This window comes from Mustelus asterias, unplaced genomic scaffold (genome assembly GCF_964213995.1).
Source record: "Mustelus asterias unplaced genomic scaffold, sMusAst1.hap1.1 HAP1_SCAFFOLD_2672, whole genome shotgun sequence".
NCBI lineage: Eukaryota > Metazoa > Chordata > Chondrichthyes > Carcharhiniformes > Triakidae > Mustelus > Mustelus asterias.
In genome coordinates, this window is record NW_027592617.1 from 24237 (window position 1) to 42503 (window position 18267).

The following is an 18267-nucleotide window of genomic DNA, read 5'->3' on the forward strand; positions in this document are numbered from 1 at the left end:
GCTGGGCAGCCAATGATGGGGCTGGGCTTTGTGGATTGGCAGGTCAGGTGACCAATAGCAAGTGCGAGGGTGAGGTGGTGTGAGGTCATGTGATGAAGCTCTCTCCGATACGGTCACTTTAGCCACACAAACACTGACACGTCTAATTCTGTTTTAAAAAGATTTATTAATATTTGTTACACGTATACACAGAAAGGAGTGAAACCAACTAGCACAGATAAAGATATAAAACTAAGACAATTTCACCGTGTTAAAGTATTATTTATGGTACAGAAGGCGTTTTCCTGACACAAACAGTGCCGACAGTCTCACAGAGCTGTACAGTCCTGTGTTGCTAAAAGTGATTGACGGAAATGGAATTCCTCAGGTTCATACACTGAACATCATCGATATATAAACTGTTGGTCTTGATTTCAATCTCCTCCTCTAAGGCCAACTGGTTCCGCCGCAGGCCCCGCAGCTCAGCCTCGGCCTGGGCCAGAGTCTCCCTCAGCCTGTGCAGAAAAACAGTCAGTCCCACCAGCAGAGAGAGAGATTCCCTCCCAAGGCAACACCACATTCCTCAGAATAAAGCTCCCTCTGAGACTGCCCCCATCCAACACTCCCAGGACAGGTACAGCACGGGGTTAGATACAGAGTAAAGCTCCCTCTACACTGTCCCCATCAAACACTCCCAGGACAGGTACAGCACGGGGTTAGATACAGAGTAAAGCTCCCTCTACACTGTCCCCATTAAACACTCCCAGGACAGGTACAGCACGGGGTTAGATACAGAGTAAAGCTCCCTCTACACTGTCCCCATTAAACACTCCCAGGACAGGTACAGCATGGGGTTAGATACAGAGTAAAGCTCCCTCTCCGCTGTCCCCATTAAACACTCCCAGGACAGGTACAGCATGGGGTTAGATACAGAGTAAAGCTCCCTCTACACTGTCCCCCATCAATCACTCCCAGGACAGGTACAGCACGGGGTTAGATACAGAGTAAAGCTCCCTCTACACTGCCCCCATCAAACACTCCCAGGACAGGTACAGCACGGGGTTAGATACAGAGTAAAGCTCCCTCTACACTGTCCCCATCAAACACTCCCAGGACAGGTACAGCACGGGGTTAGATACAGTGTAAAGCTCCCTCTACACTGTCCCCCATCAAACACTCCCAGGACAGGTACAGCACGGGGTTAGATACAGAGTAAAGCTCCCTCTACACTGTCCCCATCAAACACTCCCAGGACGGGTACAGCACGGGGTTAGATACAGAGTAAAGCTCCCTCTACACAGTGCCCATCAAACACTCACAGGGCAGGTACAGCACGGGGTTAGATACAGAGTAAAGCTCCCTCTACACTGTCCCCATCGAACACTCCCAGGACAGGTACAGCACGGGGTTAGATACAGAGTAAAGCTCCCTCTACACTGTCCCCATCAAACACTCACAGGGCAGGTACAGCACGGGGTTAGATACAGAGTAAAGCTCCCTCTGAGACTGCCCCCATCCAACACTCCCAGGACAGGTACAGCACGGGGTTAGATACAGAGTAAAGCTCCCTCTGCACTGTCCCCATCAAACACTCCCAGGACAGGTACAGCACGGGGTTAGATACAGAGTAAAGCTCCCTCTACACTGTCCCCATCAAACACTCACAGGGCAGGTACAGCACGGGGTTAGATACAGAGTAAAGCTCCCTCTACACTGTCCCCCATCAAACACTCCCAGGACAGGTACAGCACGGGGTTAGATACAGAGTAAAGCTCCCTCTACACTGCCCCCATCAAACACTCCCAGGACAGGTACAGCACGGGGTTAGATACAGAGTAAAGCTCCCTCTACACTGTCCCCATCAAACACTCCCAGGGCAGGTACAGCATGGGGTTAGATACAGAATAAAGCTCCCTCTACGCTGTCCTCATCAAACACTCCCAGGACAGGTACAGCACGGGGTTAGATACAGAGTAAAGCTCCCTCTACACTGCCCCCATCAAACACTCCCAGGACAGGTACAGCACGGGGTTAGATACAGAGTAAAGCTCCCTCTACACTGTCCCCATCAAACACTCCCAGGACAGGTACAGCACGGGGTTAGATATAGAGTGGAGTTCCCTCTGCACTGTCCCCATCAAACACTCCCAGGACAGGTACAGCACGGGGTTAGATACAGAGTGGAGTTCCCTCTATCAGATCATAAGAAATAGGAAAGGAGGAGGCCATTCAGCCCTTCCAGCCTGCTCCACCATTTTAAGATCATGGCTGATCTAACACTCACTCCATCCACTTTCTTGCCTTCTCTCCATAATCCTTAATTCTCTGACTGATTAAACCTATCAATCTCAGCCTTGAATATGCTCCAGGACTCAGCCTTATACCCAGGAAGCTGCGGAGGCTGAGTCAGCTGGAGAGGAACAGTGCTTTATTGCATAAAATAAAGCAAAAACCAGCACCCTGTGGTGAACACAAACAGGTCCCAACCGGGACATTGCAATAATGGACCCACTCGGGGTTCTGCTTTATAGAGGACTCGGTATACAAGCTCCACCTGGTGAGGTAATTACCAATCCCCAGGGAGCTCGTACTCTGAGTCCTACAGGAGGATCAATCAGTGATTCCCCCATGCAAGTCTCGGGGGTTATCTCACTGGGGTAAAGAATTCCAAATATTCACCAGTCTTTGAGAGGTGAAATTCTTCCTCAAATCCATCTTAGATGAGCACCCCCTTATTCTTCACCATGTCCCCAGTCCCACACTCTCCCAGGAGTGGAAACATCCTCCCAACACTTACCCTGTCTACCCTCCTCAGAATCTGGTCTGCTTCAACCACCTCACATTCTTCTGAGCTCCAAGGAGTACAGACCCATCCTGTTTAATCTTTCCTCATATGGCAGCCCCTCTGGACCCAAGATCATCCTAGTAACCCTTCTCTGTACTGCCTGCACTGATATACCTTTCCTTCAATAAGGGACCCAAAACTGTACACACTATTCTAAACGTGGCTTCACGAGTATCTTGTACAGCCACAGCAACACCTCTTTACTTTTATACTCCAGCCCCCTGGAAATAAAAGCCAACATTCCATTTGCTTCCCCTATCACCCCCGGCACCTGTACGCTAGCTTTCTGAGTTTCATGAACAAGGACCCCCAAGTCTTTTTGTGCTCCAGCTTCCTGCAGCCTCTCTCCATTTAAATAATCTCATTCTTTCTTCCAAAACGGACTGTCTCCCATTTTCCCATTGAATTCCAATTGCCAATTTTCAGTCCTCTCACTTAACCTGTCAATATCTCTCTGTAATCTATTTATATTCTTACAGCCTCCCTTCCCTCGCTCTCTACACTGTCTCTAACATAGGAAACCTTTACAGGGCTGTGGAGAAAGGGCACAGGAAGAGAGGGCTAACTGGATAGTCCTTTTAAAGAGCTGGCACAAACCTGAGGGGCTGAATGGCCTCTCTCTGTGCCGTATGATTGTAGCTGACTACCCATAATGTTCCAGAGCGTTTCGCAATTCGCTGCTGTCGCTGCGCAGTATGGCGATGATCCCTAAAGTTCTCCGTCCCCCTCTGAGACCCCCCCCTCCACTCCCTATCCTGTCTGACTCTCGATCCTTTCCCCCTCTCCACCCCTCCAGAAGCTCAGTAACTCACCTGTTCACATTATCTGTGATCTCCTTCACCTCGCTGATCAGCCGGTACTGTGCTGGGTCTCGGACCAACTCCACGTTTGGCCGTTTAGTGCGTGTGTCCAGGCGGGTCTGGGCCACCATCATGGGCCCTTCCTCATCCATAATCGCCTTCTTCAGCAGGTCAATGTTCTTCTCCTGCGCTGAAATCTCATCCAACACCTGAGCAAGAGAGAAAACTCTGTAAACACGAACAGCACCGAACCTCCGAATGGAACTACATCGTTTAGAACATCACTGGATATCTGTTAATCCACCAGCACTTGGGCTGCAACTCATCAGCTCACAGTCCGTCAACAGCTTCACACTTAGAAATCTCGAAAACAGACTTCAGGAGGACAGGGACACACAGAGGCAGGGAGAGGCAGACAGGGACAGAGAGACAGACACAGAGACAGGGATAGGGAGAGAGACACAGACACAGGTACAGAGATAGGGAAAGGGAGACAGGGACGGGGAGGGGGAGAGAGAGAGAGAGAGAGACAGACACAGAGACAGGGATAGGGAGAGAGACACAGACACAGGTACAGAGATAGGGAAAGGGAGACAGGGACGGGGAGGGGGAGAGAGAGACAGACACAGGGACGGGGAAGGGGAGAGAGAGAGAGACAGAGACAGACACAGGGAGACAGGGATGGGGAGGGAGAGAGAAGGAGACAAGGAGAGAAAGACAGGGACAGTGACAGAGAGGCTAAACTTTTATAAAACAACAAAATGGTGGCCATCTTCCAAGATTCTATAGACTCTGGAACAGTTCCTACAAATTGGAGGGTAGCTAATGTAACCCCACTATTTAAAAGGGTAACCAGAGAGAAAACGGGGAATTATAGACCAGTCAGCCTGATGTCAGTCATGGGGAAAATTCTAGAATCCATTATCAAAGATTTGACAGCAAAAAACTTGGAAACAGTGGCAGGATCGGACAGAGTCAGCATGGATTTATGAAAAGGAAATCATGCTTGACAAATCTACTGGGATTCTTTGAGGATGTAACTAGTAGAGTTGATGAGGGGAAATTGGTGGATGTGGTTTATTTGGACTTTCAGAAGGCTTTTGACAATGTTCCACATGAGGGATTAACATGCAAGATTAAAGCACATTGGACTGGGGGAAGTGTATTGAGACGGACAGAAAACTGGTTGGCAGAGAGGAAACAAAGAGTAGGAATAAATTTGTCTTTTTCCGAATGGCAGGCAGTGACTAGTGAGGTACCACAGGGATCAGTGCTGGGACCACAGCTATTCACTGTGTAATATTTCCAAATTTGCAGATGGCACAAAGCTGGATGGATGAGGTGTGAGGAGGATGCAGAGATGCTTCAGCGTGATCTGGACAGGCTGAGTGAGTGGGTAAATGCATGGTAGATGCAGTATAATGTGGGTAAATGTGAGCTTATCCACTTCGGTAACAAAAACAGGAAGGCAGGTTATTATCTGAATGGTTAAAGATTGAGAGAGGGGAATGTGAGATGAGACCTGGGTGTCCTCGTGCACCAGTCACTGAAGGTAAGCACGCAGGTGCAGCAGGCGGTAAAGGCAGCAAATGGTATGTTGGCCCTCATTGCGTGAGGATTCGAGTACAGGAGCAGCGATGTGTTGCTGCAATTATACAGGGTCTTGGTGAGGCCACACCTAGAGTATTGTGTGCAGTTTTGGTCTCCTTTTCTGAGGAAGGATGTTCTTGAAATAGAGGGAGTGCGGCGAAGGTTTACCAGACTGATTCCGGGGATGGCGGGACTGATGTATGAGGAGAGATTGGGATTATATTCGCTGGAGTTCAGAAGAATGAGGGGGGGATCTCATAGAAACATATAAAATTCTAACAGGACAAGACGCGTTAGCTGCAAGAAGGATGTTCCTGGCGGCAGGGGTGTCCAAAACCAGGGTTCTTAGTCTAAGGATACAGGGCAAACCTTTTTAGGACTGAGATGAGGAGGAATTCTTCACCCAGAAAGTGGTCAGCCTCTGGAATTCTCTACCACAGAAAGCATGAAGGCCAAAGCATTGAATCTTTTCAAGGAGTTAGATATCGCTCTTGGGGCTAAAGGAATCAAAGGATATGGGGGGGGAAGGTTGGATCAGGCTATTGAGTTGGATGATCAGCCACCATCATAATGAATGGCAGAACAGGTTTGATGGACCGAATGGCCTCCTCCTGCTACCATTTTCTATGTTTCAATCAAGTCACCTCTTGCTTGCCATGGAGAATGTACCCGGGAACAGTTATCCCCCAAGCTTTCGATTAAATTCAAAAAGGGCAAGTTGACTCTGATTGGTCGAAGTGTCGTGGTGGTGAATGAAATTTGGTATTCTTGTGAGTTATTCTGATGAGTGCAAGATGAAAAGCTTCGATGGCCTGTCTCTTTTTTCAACAATGCTCATGTTGTGTAGAACCGAGCAAAAATACTGGTCGAATCAGTGGGTGATGATACGGCATGTGTGAGGGGTTCAGCTGAGGTCAGGGGTTGATGGGTAATGCTATCGTTGTGGAAAGGGAATGGGTTTTTAAAATTTTTATTAGTCACAGGAGGCTTACATTAACACTGCAATGAAGTTACTGTGAAAATCCCCTAGTCACCACACTCCGGCGCCTGTTCGGGTACACTGAGGGCGAATTTAGCATGGCCAATGCACCCTAACCTGCACGTCTTTCCGATTGTGGGAGAAAACCGGAGCACCCGGAGGAAACCCACGCAGACATGGGGAGAACGTGCAAACTCCACACAGACAGTGACCCGAGCCGGGAATCGAACCCGGGTCCCTGGTGCTGTGAGGCAGCAGTGCTAACCACTGTGCTACCGTGGTCATAGTGATGGTGAGAATATGAGCTACCCCCGAATCATGTCTCCATGCCGACAGAGACATCGCAGTCACCGACCTTGTTGAGATGCTTTTCCAGTTTACATTTGGCGTCTCTGGTTTCCTGGATGCGAAATTTAAAGGCCCGATTCACAGCCACCACCTGTTTCTGCATATCATCGGTTGTTTGTGATAAGATGCCATCGATCAGGGAGCGCATGGCGGTCGAGTTGTTTTTCTGTTTGTCAGCGTTGACGATGTTTGCGTTGGTGAAGTCTTGCCATTCCTGAGGGGTGACCGAGCTGTAAAAACAGACCGGAAATATTGAGGATGGACCAGCAGAACAGAAAGCAGCCATTCAGCCCCTTGCTCCTGTTGCGTAGGCACAGGGAGAAGGCCATTCAGCCCCTTGCTCCTGTTGTGTAGGCACAGGGGGAGGCCATTCAGCCCCTTGCTCCTGTTGTGTAGGCACAGGGGGAGGCCATTCAGCCCCTTGCGTAGGCACAGGGAAAGGCCATTCAGCCCCTTGCTCCTGTTGTGTAGGCACACAGGGAGGCCATTCAGCCCCTCAAGCCTGCTCCATCAATCAGTTAGATCCTGATCAACCTCAACCCCATTTGCTCCAAGTCCTTTGATACCCTGGCCCAACAAACATTTCATTTAATTCAATTAATTCACTTTAATTCTCCGTACAGAAATTCATCTTGCGTGCATTGCTCATTCATTAAAAAATATTTAATTAATAATAAGAGAATAAAGGTTTACAAATATCTGTTTGATAGTAAAGAACTTGAAGAATCGCCAAAGAAAGACATTTTGTCAAAGCTTTTCATCACGCACTCATCAGGACAATCGCAGGAATATCAATGTCAGGGGAAACAACAACTTCACAGTGTATGAGAAGAGATTGCTGATTGGTTGGCAAGTGGACTCTGATTGATATTACCATGGAGAATACACAAGTTGATGGTGTCTAACAGTTAACTGACAAGCATTGTTTGAAATTAAACCAGGCAGGGAGACAAGGACAGGGGGACAGAGAGACAGGGACAAGGAATAATCCCAGTGTTCTATAAAACATTGCTTATAAAATAACAAAATAATGCATTGGTGGCCATGTTCCAAGATTGCTACAGACTCTGGAACAGTTCCTACGGATTGGAGATCAGTTAATGTAACCTCACTATTTAAAAAGGGGGACAGAGAGAAAACAGAATTATAGATCAGTCAGCCTGACATTGGAAGTAGGGGAAATTCTAAAGTCCATTATAAAAGATTTGATAGCAAAAACGTAGAAACAGTGGCAGGATTTATGAACAGGAAGTCTGATTGGTCAAGGCATTGCTCTGTGGAATGAACCAGCGAATGGCTATCGTTTATTTTGTTTAGCTGAAACAGGCACAATGTGTGTACATGTTCTTTCTGTCTGCAATGTGTATTTAAGTAAATAGCTTCCAATACACAATAGCACCACACCATGAGCCTGACTAACAACCTTAAATTTGATGTCAATAATTCTTAGCACACTGAGGATTATTTAACAAACATTGTCCAATCGCAGAATCACAAATCTAATGTTTTGCATTTTGCAAGCACAGGCTAGTTGGGTATGGTCTGTACTTTGCCCGTTGCAAACAGCAGAAGAGACATCTTGTTTGATATGGGACATGCTGTCTGCTGTTTGCAGGCAGAAAGAACAGGTACACATCTTGCACCTGTTTCAGCTAAACAAAATAAATGATAGCCATTCACTGGTTTATTCCACAGGGCAATGCTTTGACCAATCAGAATCAAGCTGCATGGTTTAAATCCAAACAATGCTTGGCTGTTAACTATATGTCACCATCAACTTGTGCATTCTCCATGGCAATGGCTCTGCCAATCAGGGTCCACTTGCCAACCAAAGAACTCTCTTCTCATTCCTTATAAAGCTGTTGTTTCCCCTGACATTGGTATTCCTGAGAGTTTCCTGGTGAGTACAAGATGAAAAGCTTTGACAAAATGTCTTTTTTCAGCAATAATGAAATAAAGAATATTATCCTATCACAGAGATTTAATTTAATTAAAATGTGTATTAAAAACTATCCAATTAATTAAAATAATGTTACTGAGTCCGGCCCTGAGTGTCTATCCTCATCCATATATCAAACTCCGGTTAAAGGTTCTTACAGAGAAGAACATAAACCATCGGGAATTGTCCCGATGAATGTCGCCTTTTCCCTGAAAGTATCCAATGGTAACACTGAAACAAGGAAAGGAGTTTCATTCTTCACCAAAATTCTCTGACAGCAAATTGTGACAAGAGCATTCTAAATCTTACACTCCCTGTCTTACACACTCCAACTGAACCCAGCATCCACAGCCTCTTGTGGGAGAGAGTTCCGGAATATCCTCTGTGTGAAGAGTGCTACTGGATTTTATTCTTGAACAGTCGGGTTCTAACTTGAAGATTTTCCCCCCTTGTTCTAGATTCTCCCACCAATTCCCCCCTTTACCTGACATGGTAGGGCAATGAGTTATAGAATCGTACAGCAGGGAAGGAGGCCATTCAGCCCGTCATGTCTGTGCCAGCTCTTTAACAGAGCTATCCAGTTAGTCCTACCAACACTTGCCCTTTCTCTCTCTATCATGTAAGTTTTAGCCACTCTGCCCATCGATCTATCCCAGCACTTGGCAGTTCAGTTAGGACATGGCAAATTCTGGACGTTTTTGTTAAGTTATTCTGACCGGTCACATTGATGGTGATATTGATGGAGTGAGATCGGAGATCCCCAGTCCCACACTTTCTTCCCTTCTCCCTCCCCATGACACATATCAGGCCCGATGCTCCGAGGGGCAGAGGATTAGTTCCACATTCCCCACAAATTCCACTCGAAAGCCTTTGACTGGGTGGAGTGAACTAGTTTAAAGTTTTAAAGTTTTTTTATTAATGTCACATATAGGCTTACATTAACACTGCAATGACGTTGCTGTGAAAATCCCCTAGTCTCCACACTCTGGCGCCTGTTTGGGTACACTGAGGGAGAATTTAGCATGGCCAATGAACCTAACCAGCACAGCTTTCAGACTGTGGGAGGAAACCAGAGCACCCGGAGGAAACCCACACAGACACGGGGAGAACGTGCAGACTCCACACAGACAGTGACCCAGGAATTGAACCTGGGTCCCTGGCATTGTGAGGCAGCAGTGCTAACCATTGTGCTACCGCGCCACCCTACAGCAGCTTTGCACCAACAGCCCAGGGGTGCTGTACCTGTGACCCACCAATGACCAATATACATGGCAGAATGATGAGCTCTACAGTGGCACAGTGGTTAGCACTGCTGCCTCACAGCACCAGGGACCCGGGGCAGCACGGTGGCACAGTGGTTATCACTGCTGCCTCACAGCGCCAGGGACCCGGATTCAATTCCCGGCCTTGGTCACTGTCTGTGCGGAGTTTGCACGTTCTCCCCGTGTCTGCGTGGGTTTCCTCCCACAGTCCAAAGACGTGCGGGTTAGGTGGATTGGCCATGATAAATTGTCCTTTAGTGAAAGGGGACTAGCTAGGGTAAATGCATGGGGTTATGAGGAAAGGGCCTGGGTGGGATTGTGGTTGGTGCAGACTCGATGGGCCAAATGGCCTCCTTCTGCACTGTAGGATGCTATGAGCTGCTAATAGGTTATTGAGTGGTTAATCTACCTCAGGTTCATCAGGATGATTTCCTGTCTGATTCCAGCTGAGAGACATGTTGATTTGATTTGATTTATTATTGTCACATGTATTAACATACAGTGAAAAGTATTGTTTCATGCGCGCTATACAGACAAAGCATACCGTTCATAGAGAAGGAAACAAGAGAGTGCAGAATGTAGTGTTTACAGTCATAGCTAGGGTGTAGAGAAAGATCAACTTAATGCGAGGTAAGTCCATTCAAAAGTCTGACAGCAGCAGGGAAGAAGCTGTTCTTGAGTCGGTTGGTACGTGACCTCAGACTTTTGTATCTTTTTGCCGAAGGAAGAAGGTGGAAGAGAGAATGTCCGGGGTGCGTGGGGTCCTTAACTATGCTGCTGCTTTGCTGAGGCAGCGGGAAGTGTAGACAGAGTCAATGGATGGGAGGCTGGTTTGCGTGATGGATTGGGCTACATTCACAACCCTTTGTAGTTCCTTGCGGGCTTGGTCAGAGCAGGAGCCCATACCAAGCTGTGCTACAACCAGAAAGAATGCTTTCTATGGTGCATCTGTAAAAGTTGGTGAGAGTCGTAGCGGACATGCCAAATTTCCTTAGTCTTCTGATATTTGTCAGGAGGAATCACCGTGCCTTTCTATGACAGAGCTGGCAATTCTACATCACTGGAAGGAAGGAATGAGGAGAGGTTTCGAGTACAGGAGCAGGGATGTGTTGTTGCAATTATACAGGGCCTTGGTGAGGCCACATCTAGAGTATTGTGTGCAGTTTTGGTCTCCTTTTCTGAGGAAGGATGTTCTTGCTCTCGAGGGAGCGCAGCGAAGGATTACCAGGCTGATTCCGGGGATGGCGGGACTGATGTATGAGGAGAGATTGACTAGGTTAGGATTGTTTTCACTGGAGTTCAGATGAATGAACAAAGAACAAAGAAAATTACAGCACAGGAACAGGCCCTTTGGCCCTCCAAGCCTGCACCGACCATGCTGCCCGACTGAATCCGCTTCCAGTACCTCCCCCGGCAACGAGTTCCAGGCACCCACTACTCTCTGTAAAAAATCTGCCTCGTACATTTCCTTTAAACCTTGCCCCTCACACCTTAAACCTGTGCCCCCTAGTAATTCACTCTTCCACTCTGGGAAAAAGCTTCTGACTATCCACTCTGTCCATGCCTCTCATAATCTTGTAGACTTCTATCAGGTCTCCCCTCAACCTCCGTCACTCCAGTGAGAACAAACCAAGTTTCTCCAACCTCTCCTCATAGCTAATGCCCTCCATACCAGGTAACATCCTGGTAAATCTTTTCTGTACCCTCTCCAAAGCCTCCACATCCTTCTGGTAGTGTGGCGACCAGAATTGAACACTACATTCCAAGTGCGGCCTAACTAAGGTTCTATAAAGCTGCAACATGACTTGCCAATTTTTAAACTCAATACCCCGGCCGATGAAGGCAAGCATGCCGTATGCCTTCTTGACTACCTTCTCCACTTGTGTTGCCTCTTTCAGTGACCTGTGTACCTGTACACCCAGATCCCTCTGCCTATCAATACTCTTAATGGTTCTGCCATTTGCTGTATATTTCCTATCTGTATTAGACCTTCCAAAATGCATTACCTCACATTTGTCCAGATTAAACTCCATCTGCCATCTCTCCGCCCAAGTCTCCAACTGATCTCTATCCTGCTGTATCCTCTGATGGTCCTCATCGCTATCCGCAAATCCACCAACCTTTGTGTCGTCCGCAAACTTACTAATCAAACCAGTTACATTTTCCTCCAAATCATTGGAGGAAAATGAATGATGGGGATCTCATAGAGACTTATAAAATTCTAACAGGACTAGACAGGGTAGATGCAGGGAGGATGTTCCCGATGATGGGGGGAGTCCAGAACCAGGGGTCACAGTCTGAGGATTCGGGGTAAATCATTTAGGACGGAGGTGAGGAGACATTTCTTCACCCAAAGAGTGGTGAGCCTGTGGAATTCATTACCACAGGAAGTAGTTGATGCTAAAACATTGAATGTATTCAAGAGGCGGCTGGATATAGCACTTGGGGCGAATGGGATCAAAGGTTATGGGGAGAAAGCAGGATTAGGCCATTGAGTTGGATGATCAGCCATGATCGTAATGAATGGTGGAGCAGGCTCGAAGGGCCGAATGGCCTCCTCCTGCTCCTATCTTTTATGTTTCTATGGTGACTGCACCACCTCTGGGGGTGAGTGTTTCTGGCTTTTTACAGGCCCCTGTGTGAAATGGGATGGATTCCACAACACTGTTTTCCTCTGCGGACTAGATTGAAGACAAGTCACCCGGACAACAGCATAACTATCACCACTCACCATCCCGAATGGAATTATATCGCCGTTCCTTCACTGTCGCTGGGTCAGAATCCTGGAACTCACTCCCTAACAGCACTGTGGGTGTACCTACACCACATGGAGTGCAGCGGTTCAGGAAGGCAGCTCACCACCACCTTCTCAGGGGGAAATTAGGGATGGGCAATAAATGCTGGCCCAGCCAGCGACACCCACATCCCATGGAAATGTGGCTGGCTCCCTCTCGAGCTCTAGCTCATGGACAGTTTACCTTCCCCGCAGCTGAACAGAGAGCAATGCTTACTTCCCCTCGATCCTGACCACGTTCGGCGAGTAGTCGATATTTGGAGAGTGATTGGTCAGATTGGCAGTGAATTTGTCCACTTTCAAAGCAGTGGACTTGTCTTTCAGATCCTTCTCCAAGTAAAACTTAGCCGAGCGATTTAACCTGCAGTTTAAATGGAGAGAGTTTAGCAGAATATTTTGCAAACCATGACAAATAAAGTAAAAAAGGATTTGCTTTTCTATAATCTTTCATGAGACCAGGATGACCTGAACCATTTTGTGCTGATCCTCTGACAGTGCGGCATTCCCTCAGTACTGACCCTCTGACAGGGCAGCACTCCCTCAGTACTGACCCTCTGACAGTGCGGCATTCCCTCAGTACTGACCCTCTGACAATGCGGCACTCCCTCAGCACTGACCCTCTGACAGTGCGGCACTCCCTCAGCACTGACCCTCTGACAGTGCGGCACTCCCTCAGCACTGACCCTCTGACAATGCGGCACTCCCTCAGCACTGACCCTCTGACAGTGCGGCATTCCCTCAGCACTGACCCTCTGACAATGCGGCACTCCCTCAGCACTGACCCTCTGACAGTGCGGCATTCCCTCAGTACTGACACTCTGACAGTGCGGCACTCCCTCAGTACTGACCCTCGGACAGTGCGGCACTCCCTCAGCACTGACCCTCTGACAGTGCGGCACTCCCTCAGCACTGACCCTCTGACAGTGCGGCACTCCCTCAGTACTGACACTCTGACAGTGCGGCACTCCCTCAGTACTGACCCTCTGACAGTGCGGCACTCCCTCAGCACTGACCCTCGGACAGTGCGGCACTCCCTCAGCACTGACCCTCTGACAGTACGGCATTCCCTCAGCACTGACCCTCTGACAATGCGGCATTCCCTCAGCACTGACCCTCTGACAGTGCGGCATTCCCTCAGTACTGACCCTCTGACAATGCGGCACTCCCTCAGTACTGACCCTCTGACAGTGCGGCACTCCCTCAGTACTGACCCTCTGACAGTGCGGCACTCCCTCAGCACTGACCCTCTGACAGTGCGGCACTCCCTCAGTACTGACCCTCTGACAGTGCAGCACTCCCTCAGTACTGACCCTCTGACAGTGCGGCATTCCCTCAGTACTGACCCTCTGACAGTGCGGCACTCCCTCAGCACTGACCCTCTGACAGTGCAGCGCTCCCTCAGCACTGACCCTCTGACAGTGCAGCGCTCCCTCAGCACTGACCCTCTGACAGTGCAGCACTCCCTCAGTACTGACCCTCTGACAGTGCGGCACTCCCTCAGTACTGACCCTCTGACAGGGCAGCACTCCCTCAGTACTGACCCTCTGACAGTGCGGCACTCCCTCAGCACTGACCCTCTGACAGTGCGGCGCTCCCTCAGCACTGACCCTCTGACAGTGCAGCGCTCCCTCAGTACTGACCCTCTGACAGTGCGGCACTCCCTCAGCACTGACCCTCTGACAGTGCAGCGCTCCCTCAGTACTGACCCTCTGACAGTGCAGCACTCCCTCAGTACTGACCCTCTGACAGTGCGGCACTCCCTCAGTACTGACCCTCTGACAGTGCGGCACTCCCTCAGTACTGACCCTCTGACAGTGCCGCACTCCCTCAGTACTGACCCTCTGACAGTGCCGCACTCCCTCAGTACTGACCCTCTGACAGTGCGGCACTCCCTCAGTACTGACCCTCTGACAGTGCGGCGCTCCCTCAGTACTGACCCTCTGACAGTGCGGCGCTCCCTCAGCACTGACCCTCTGACAGTGCGGCACTCCCTCAGCACTGACCCTCTGACAGTGCGGCACTCCCTCAGTACTGACCCTCTGACAGTGCGGCACTCCCTCAGTACTGACCCTCTGACAGTGCGGCACTCCCTCAGTACTGACCCTCTGACAGTGCGGCACTCCCTCAGCACTGACCCTCTGACAGTGCGGCACTCCCTCAGTACTGACCCTCTGACAGTGCAGCACTCCCTCAGCACTGACCCTCTGACAGTGCGGCACTCCCTCAGTACTGTACAGCGAGTGCCAACCTGGACTATGTGCTCATGTTTGCGGAGGGGGATTTGAACCCACGACCTCCTGCCATGGAGGTGGGCGTGTTACCCACTGAACCACATCCAACCCTAAAAGACATTTCGGGTGCAAAACATTTTGCTTGCTGCCCACCTCCCCTGCCCCTTCCCCAAATATTCTTGTGTCAATCCCAGAATCTATGAAGCTCTGATGGAGATGGATTCTCCATCTGTGATCGAATTCCCACTGATTTTCTTGAATAAGCCACTCTGTGTTCTTCAGTCCTCCCCAGCGCTCATTCCCCCTCCCTCCCTCCCTCTCCCCCACGGTACGGCCTGCTTCCAGAGCCCACCGGCTCAGGCCGTTGTCCAGCCAGCGGCCAGTGCTCACTGACCTGAGCTGCTCCTCTGTTTGGTCAATAGTGCGTTTGAGCAGTGCCATAATCCCCTGGATCACCTCCACCTCCTTTAGCAGTTCCCTCTCCACCTCATCGTGAACCAGGTCGATCCCGACTCGCTTCTCTCTGCAAAAACCGTCCAGAAAACATACATCTTACTGGCAAAGACAGATTGGAGATTTCCTGCCCTCTCCCAGCTATCCCCGGGATTTTATTCCCCACTTGCCTGGATGAGTGCAGCTCCAACACACTCAAGAAGCCCAAAATCACCCAGGGCAAAGTCGCGCCACTTTACTGACCACCCCATCCGCCACTTTCAATATCCCTTCCCTCCATCACTGTCACTCAGTAGCAGCAGTGTGTACCATCTACAAGATGCACTGCAGCAACTCTCCAAAGATCCTTAGACAGCACCTTCCAAACCCGTGACTTCTGCCATCTAGAAAGACAAGGGCAGCAGACACGTGGGAACACCTGGAGGTTCCCCTCCGAGTCACTCACCATCCTGACTGGGAATATATCGGCTGTTCCTTCACTGTCGCTGGGTCAAAATCCTGGACCTCCCTCCCTAACAGCACTGCGGGTGTACCTACACCATATGGACTGCAGTAATTCAAGGCGGCGACTCACCACCTTCTGAAGAGCGATTAGAGACGGACAATAGATGCTGGCCCAGTCAGTGACACCCACATCCTGAGAGTGAGTAAAAATGACCCGAAATGGGATCTACCCCTTCCTGCTCCCACACAATATTCAATACCCCACTGGAAGCTGTGTCCATGGACGTTGGGTGAGATTCTAAGAGCAGGAGGAGGCAATAACTGATCTGTATCTCTATTCCACTTTCTGTCTGTAACCCGTATCCAACTAAAACATTTCAATTGATCCTCCTCCAGCATTAACAGCAGTTTGAAGGAGAATGTTCTAGATTCCCAGTTCCAGATTCCCAGTCTCCGTTGGATGAGGAATTGCTTCCTGACATCACCCTGAAGGGCCTGGCACAAATTCTAAGCTTCTGTCCCCCAGTTCTGGACAGCCCCACCCAGCCGCCCCAGAGGAAATAGTTTCTTTCTATCAAACCTATTGAATCCTTTAAACATCTTCAACACCTCAGTATAATCACCCTTCAAACTCCGGGGAATCAACCTTCTCTATTACCTCTTCAAAAACTCCAGCAAGTTAGTTAAACATGATTTTCCCTTGACAAAGACCGCTTTTCTTTAATTAACCCACACTTGTTCATGTGACTATTAATTTTGTCCCAGATTATTGTGAGCAGTCCGTACCGGTTGAGGAGACACTGTTGAGCGATACACAGAAGAGCAAAGTAACTGTCCAGAGACTTTTCCGAGCGTGTCTTTTGTCCCATTAGCAGCTCTGTCTCATCCGAGAGCTCTTCAAGCTTGGTGTTTAGCTCATTCTCCCAGTAAGTGACCTCCTCGATCCTCTGATCTACAACAACAACAACAGTATGCATTGATATAGCACCTTTGCATCATAAAATGTCCCAGCGTGCTTCACAGGAGCATTAAACAGGCAGAATACAGCTTGGTATGTTTCCTGCTCTGCCCAAGACCGCAAGGAACTACAAAAGGTCATGAATGTAGCCCAATCCATCACACAAACCAGCCTCCCATCCATTGACTCTGTCTACACTTCCCTCTGCCTCGGCAAAGCAGCCAGCATAATTAAGGACCCCATGCACCCCGGACATTCTCTCTTCCACTTTCTTCCATCGGCAAAAAGATACAAAAGTCTGAGGTCACGTACCAACTGACTCAAGAACAGCTTCTTCCCTGCTGCCGTCAGACTTTTGAATGGATTTACCTTGCATTAAGTTGATCTTTCTCTACACCCTAGCTATGACTGTAACACTACATTCTGCACTCCCTCCTTTCCTTCTCTATGAACGGTATGCTTTGTCTGTACAGTGCGCAAGAAACAATACTTTTCACTGTATGTTAATACATGTGACAATAATAAATCAAATCAAAAAATTAAATCAAAACATGCAGATTGTAATAAAGGCAATGGTCAAAAAGGACTTACCAAGCTTCTTGTTGACATCTCGTTGGGTCACCCTCGTGGTGTTCTCTACCTCATCCACCAGCCTCTCACTCTCCAAGACCTGGCGCTCCGACCGCGAGCGCTGAACCTCTGCATTGTTATAGCGACTCTTGTTGGACAGATGCCATTCTTGGGGCAGGAACTTGGTTCGTGTCTGGACCAGTTTGGCCATCGTGACCTACCAGCTGCTGAAAACCAGACATTCACTCTCCAATCATTATTCAATATTCATCTTTAATATTTATCATACACCCATTAAGCATTATTGTTGGTGCGTAGCGGGGGAGGGAACAGCAATAGTAATCGCATTTAGATAGCGCCTTTAACATGGTTAAACATTCCAAGGCATTATGGGGGAGTAATTCCTCAGCCAGAATCTGACATCAAGCCACCCGAGTAACTGGGAGCACAGCCAGGGGTCAGGGGTTACGCCACACCCTAGGGTGAGAGGTCACGGCCAATCACAGGGGTCCGCAGGGGAAAAGGGAAGAGGCAGCCTCTCTGGAGTGAGGGACAGTCCAGGGGAGTCAGGGACAGTACAGGGGAGTGAGGGACAGTCCAGGGGAGTCAGGGACAGTCCAGGGGAGTCAGGGACAGTCCAGGGGAGTCAGGGACAGTCCAGGGGAGTCAGGGACAGTACAGGGGAGTCAGGGACAGTCCAGGGGAGTGAGGGACAGTACGAGACAGTCCCCAGAATCAGTAATCACAGTCCCCGGGCTGGGCACCCACCCCCCCCCGAGGTGGGAGCCCATTCTCCCCAGGCTGGGAGTCCACTCTCCCCGGGCTGGGTGCCCCCTCTCTCCGGGCTGGGTGCCCCCTCTCCCCGGGCTGGGTGCCCTCTCTCCCCGGGCTGGGTGCCCTCTCTCCGGGCTGGGTGCCCCCTCTCCCCGGGCTGGGAGCCCCCTCTCCCCGGGCTGAGTGCCCCCTCTCCCCGGGCTGAGTGCCCCCCCTCCCCGGGCTGAGTGCCCCCTCTCCCCGGGCTGAGTGCCCCCTCTCCCCGGGCTGAGTGCCCCCCCTCCCCGGGCTGAGTGCCCCC

At 49.7% G+C, this 18267-nt stretch overlaps 1 protein-coding gene across 1 annotated transcript; it reads right to left on the reverse strand.

Annotated features, from left to right (window-relative positions):
* Positions 1–155: 155 nt before the first annotated feature.
* tekt1 (tektin 1) lies at positions 156–17419 on the reverse strand. The gene is made up of 7 exons (XM_078207744.1): positions 17214–17419; positions 16451–16616; positions 15162–15290; positions 12754–12897; positions 6549–6771; positions 3637–3833; positions 156–494 (listed from the first exon to the last, which is right to left on the reverse strand). The coding sequence occupies exons 1-7, from the start codon at positions 17401–17403 to the stop codon at positions 335–337; spliced, it is 1209 nt and encodes a 402-aa protein (XP_078063870.1). The 5' UTR covers positions 17404–17419; the 3' UTR covers positions 156–334.
* Between the last annotated feature and the right edge of the window lie 848 nt (positions 17420–18267).

Bases quoted from the DNA above. Each gene is read 5' to 3' on its own strand.
- tekt1 (XM_078207744.1), bottom strand. From the start codon at position 17,403: ATGGCCAAACTGGTCCAGACACGAACCAAGTTCCTGCCCCAAGAATGG. The intron at 16,617-17,213 runs GTAAGTCCTTTT...TTGTTGTTGTAG, and splicing joins AGATGTCAACAAGAAGCTTG to ATCAGAGGATCGAGGAGGTC. The intron at 495-3,636 runs GTGAGTTACTGA...TTTTCTGCACAG, and splicing joins ATCACAGATAATGTGAACAG to GCTGAGGGAGACTCTGGCCC.